The following is a 5,372-nucleotide window of genomic DNA, read 5'->3' on the forward strand; positions in this document are numbered from 1 at the left end:
ACATAAACACACATGAAGGAGACATTAACACACCTGAAGGAGACATAAACACACCTCAGGAGACATAAACACACATGAAGGAGACATAAACACACCTGAAGGAGACTTGGAGGTCCTGCAGTCACAGTTTGTGTCTCTGAGTCTAACCTCAGTCCTCAGCCTCATCTCCCTTTTATACCCCCCCCTGTGTGGAGGTTATATTTACAGCCTGTTGGGGGGGGGGGTTGGTTTTGGACGCAGGACTGGGGGTCGAGTGTCTCAAATGATTCACATAGCGAACATAGCGGCCTTCAGATGGTGCAGCAGGAAATACTATCCAGTAAACAACCTTCACCAATATTATTATTATTGTTGTTATTATTGTTATTATGGAGAGGACTCTTTAAAGTAGAGACACTACATACTGATATACACCTGAACATCAGCAGGAGAGGACTCTTTAAAGTAGAGACACTACACACTGATATACACCTGAACATCAGCAGGAGAGGACTCTTTAAAGTAGAGACACTACATACTGATATACACCTGAACCTCAGCAGGAGAGGACTCTTTAAAGTAGAGACACTACATACTGATATACACCTGAACATCAGCAGGAGAGGACTCTTTAAAGTAGAGACACTACTGATATACACCTGAACATCAGCAGGAGAGGACTCTTTAAAGTAGAGACACTACATACTGATATACACCTGAACATCAGCAGGAGAGGACTCTTTAAAGTAGAGACACTACATACTGATATACACCTGAACATCAGCAGGAGAGGACTCTTTAAAGTAGAGACACTACATACTGATATACACCTGAACACCAGCAGGAGAGCATACTGATATACACCTGAACATCAGCAGGAGAGGACTCTTTAAAGTAGAGACACTACATACTGATATACACCTGAACATCAGCAGGAGAGACTCTTTAAAGTAGAGACACTACATACTGATATACACCTGAACATCAGCAGGAGAGGACTCTTTAAAGTAGAGACACTACATACTGATACGTTACAAGGATCTTTACAGGCCGCAGAACAATATAATTACAACAACAGCAATACAAATAAAGTATTTATGTTTACAGAACAAGGTAAACAAATAAACATTTGAATAATGAAGCAATAAAATAAACCTCTAAATATGCAGTCTATTGGTCGAACAGCTCCACTGGACTCAGTTATACAATACTTCTATATGTATATTATACATATCTTTCTTCTTCCTTTTTTTTTACCATGGTGTAATTATTTGTTTTGTTTGTTATTAACATTTCATCTGCACTGTTTCTTTGCTGCTGTAAATGTCTGCGGGCCAGATAAAGGATTGAATTGACCTGCTTCTCTGTCTGTGTTTCAGAGTGTTTAAGAAGGCCAGTCCCAATGGAAAGGTGAGTCCTCGTTTGTTTTTTTACACCTGCTCGCCCCCTGAAGAGAAATCTAAACACAAAGTCCTAGAAAAGCAAAAGAACAACAAAAAAATGCTGCAAAAAACCCCAGTAACTTACGAAAAAGTAAAAGAAAAACAAGTAAACGAAAGCAGTCACTGGAGCAGAAAGGTTTTGATGCTTTTCAGCAGGGCTCTGTGGAAATCAGTTTTTAAAATATCTATGAAGGACGGTTGATTGTGATTGGCTGTTGAATGTCCTGAAAGTTTCTGATTGGCTGTTGGAAGTTCTGACAGTTTCTGATTGGCTTTTAGATGTTCTGATGTTGACACGATTTGCTCTTAGATGTCATGACAGTTAATTCTGAGTAGTTTTTAGGTGCTGATGGTGGATTCTGATTGGCTGTTGGATGCCCTGACGCTTTCTGATTTGCTGTTGATTTTGTCATGGTTGATTCTGATTGGTCGCTGTGTTCCTCTCTCAGCTCACAGTCTATCTGGGGAAGAGAGACTTTGTGGACCAGGTGGATCTGGTGGAGCCCGTCGGTGAGATTCTTTAAATAAGTTAGAAAGCGTTTATTCAATTAATTTATATTATTTTATGTCGTTGAAACTCGTCCGTCCTTTGGCTGCTTGTTGACTTTCTGACTTTACTTCCTGCAGACGGCGTCATCCTGATCGACCCGGAGTACCTGAAGGAGAGGAAAGGTGAAACATGTCCATCAGAACTAATGTTTAACTGACTTTACTGTCCACCTCAGTGAATGTGTCTTTTGCTTAAGTACAGCAAAGCTACATAAGTAAGGGTAATGATCCTGCTCATTACACGGCTACTAAATAAACCAACAATTTGATAGACAGTACTGATTTAAAAAGGATTATATTGACGTCAAAAATATGTTATTGCTTCCACTAAGAAACTGAGCCACTGCCACCCCCAAACATAAATAAAACAACATAAAATAATATCAATATACAATATACAACAGTCCAAGCGGGTAAGTAACAGCAGACATTTAAATATCTTGTTTACTGAACTTTTAAGCCTATTTTTGTCCATCTTTAATAAGTTGTGGTGTTCCTCAGGGAAGCGTCCTTGGGCCTCTGCTCTTTATAGTAAACCGTGAAATATGAGTATCTGATTTTTGTTGTTTTTTCTTCCCGTTAGTGTTCGTGACTCTGACCTGTGCGTTCCGGTACGGTCGGGAGGACCTGGACGTCCTTGGGTTGACGTTTCGGAAAGACCTGTTCGTGGCGAACATCCAGGCGTTTCCTCCCGTGCCCGAAGAGAAGAAGAGTCTGACTCGTCTTCAAGAACGCCTGATCAAAAAACTGGGAGAACACGCACACCCGTTCACCTTCGAGGTATGAAACCATACTGTCAGGCCTCTCAGAATAAAAACTCAGCTTCAGGTTAGAAAGAACAAAAAAAGGTAATATTTTGGAAAACTTGGTGCAAAACAACCACAAAATGACCAAGTCTTCAAATGACCGCATGGAAACATAAAATGTGTAAAAATAGATGCAAAACAAACAAAAAATTCGAAATGTTGGACATCGTATAAAATTACCTTTAAGTGCAAAGCTACAGAAAATGGTTCTCACATTACCAAATGGAACCATAGTAAATACTATGCAAAATCACCACCAAATAAAAAGGAGAACATTTGGTGACAAACAACTACAAAATTACCATTAGGTGCTCAACTTTTAAAAAGAGTTGTCAAATAACCAAAAAATAAATGTAGTTGCGTAAAAATTCAAAAAAATGGGTGCAAAATAATCACAAAATGACCGAATGTTGCAGAAAGACTAAAAAAAAGTTGAAAATATACATTTACAGTAACAAAATATAAATCAGGGTATTATATATAAGTGTGTAAGGAATGGAATACCAAATATTAAATTGAATATAAATGTAAAATGTACAGAGAGATTTTAACCCTTTAACTGCCAGACCAAGAAAAAAGCTATGGAAAAATTATTTGTTTTCATTTTCTTATCAAATGGGCCACAAATAACCACAAACCATTTTTTTTGTTTTGACTGACCACACAGTTTTGTTTTTATGAGCCTCTACCAACTGGCCGAGCTGGCCTTTTATGGTAAAAGTGCATTTTCAACAATCATCATACACAGTACAGTATTTGTATGCATCAAACTCAAATAAAACACAAACTCAAATACATTTGTTTCTTTTATGGAAAATTAGCAATATGTACAATCAGATATATTCATAAAAAACAATCAATTATAATTGTAAAAAAAGAAAATGGAAAAAGTAATGTAAAGTGTCTTTCATAAAAAAAAACTTGCTCATCTTACTGTATGCTGAATTGGCCAAACAGGAAACACTGCCTAACAGCAATGTCTATATCTGGTTGCCTAATGTCATCTGGCACTTCGGCTGAATGCCATGCATGAAAGCTGCTTTATGAATGATTATCACTCTTTCACTCTGAGACTCATAAGGCAGTACTAGATTTAGTAATATTACATAAAAGTCATATTGCTAGTTTACCATAAAAAGCCAATTCGAACGATTGGTTGAACATATTTTCAAAAACATAATTACACCCTTGTTAAAACTTTTTTTGTGCATCAAATTATCTAATTATGTTCAGTAAGTGCTCTGACACTAACATATGTCAAAGGGATATGGTTACCTTACAAATGTTTACCAAAAAGAGTGATTTCTTCAGCAGCGATTTTTAGCATTGCCAACTTCCTCAGTGGAAGCTAGCTGAAGGGCTTTCTGTTCAAACCACAGTGACATCTAGAGGTTGTTTTGTGCATAACATGTCAACCAAAGGGTAGAGCTGGCTGAATCAGATTTCTTTTTTTTTTCAACAAGATATCAAGGCACAAAACGTGCTCTACCAAATGGTATTGCTGGCAGTTAAAGTTAAGCAGAGAGTTCTCTTCCAGAGGAGATTTGTTATAGAGAGTTATTGCAGTAGGCAGGAGTGTTTTCCTGTATTGGTCCTTGTGACAATGTGTAAATAACGTTATGATTATTTGTCCCTGACTGCAGATCCCTCTGAACCTGCCGTGCTCCGTCACCCTGCAGCCGGGCCCCGAGGACACGGGCAAGGTAAAACGAGACGCAAAAACCACCAGAACAAAAATGCAACATGTGGAAAACAACCTGCAAAATAACCTGAAATAGTTGGTAATGATGTGTTCACTGCTTCAGCACTGAATCAGACTCCTGAAATTAAGTCAGCGCTAAAAGTCCTCTGCTGTGTTTCCAGGCCTGCGGCGTGGACTTCGAGGTCAAGTCTTTCTGTGCAGAGAACGTTGAGGAGAAGATCCACAAGAGGTAAAAGTGAGGCGCACTAAAGAGATGAATTATGGATGAAAGTGAAACCCGGCGTGCATTAGCAGGTCGGACATGAATGCAGAGTGGTTCAGTAATAATGAGGAGTTTCTGTTGGACAGAAGGGCTCCCAATGGGATTCTCTGTGGGGTTCTGGATTAATACAGAACATAATCTCAAATGAGACTCACACGTTCAGTTCAGCAGGATAATCTCCACATATTAACACCACTTTATGATTTCTGAAGTAATAAGCTAACGTTGATGTTGTTGTTGTTGCTCATGTTATTATTTATGTTGTGGTTGCTTATGTTATTATTTATGTTGTGGTTGCTTATGTTATTATTTATGTTGTGGTTGCTCATGTTATTATTTATGTTGTGGTTGCTTATGTTATTATTTATGTTGTGGTTGCTTATGTTGGGCAGTGTCTCATTTCAAAGATTTCCCCTCCTCGACTCCTCGACTCCTCGGTCCTCCGGTAGTGACCCGGAAATGAATTTCAACGCGCCATGTTGAAGGACATCTCATTTCTCTAGAGGAGAGAGGAGAGAGGAGAGAGAGGTTCTGGAGGGCAATAACCGAGGAGAAGGAGGGGAGAGAGGAGGAGGAGGCTCTCTGGAGGAGCATACCGAGGAGAGAGAGGGGAGGACTTTTTAAAGTAGAGA

General features: G+C 38.9%; 1 protein-coding gene across 1 annotated transcript; it reads left to right on the forward strand.

Moving 5' to 3' along the window:
- Window positions 1-1,358: 1,358 nt before the first annotated feature.
- Window positions 1,359-4,711, forward strand: LOC104942796 (beta-arrestin-1; the record flags this gene model as incomplete). Its single annotated transcript, XM_010768093.1, has 6 exons — window positions 1,359-1,389; window positions 1,871-1,931; window positions 2,049-2,093; window positions 2,554-2,750; window positions 4,420-4,479; window positions 4,640-4,711. Coding segments are annotated over 6 exons (466 nt in total), but the record flags the coding sequence as incomplete, so codon positions are not given.
- Between the last annotated feature and the right edge of the window lie 661 nt (window positions 4,712-5,372).

The sequence above is a fragment of the Notothenia coriiceps genome, unplaced genomic scaffold, assembly GCF_000735185.1.
Source record: "Notothenia coriiceps isolate Sejong01 unplaced genomic scaffold, NC01 NC01_scaffold00005112, whole genome shotgun sequence".
In the NCBI taxonomy this organism is placed as follows: Eukaryota; Metazoa; Chordata; class Actinopteri; order Perciformes; family Nototheniidae; genus Notothenia; species Notothenia coriiceps.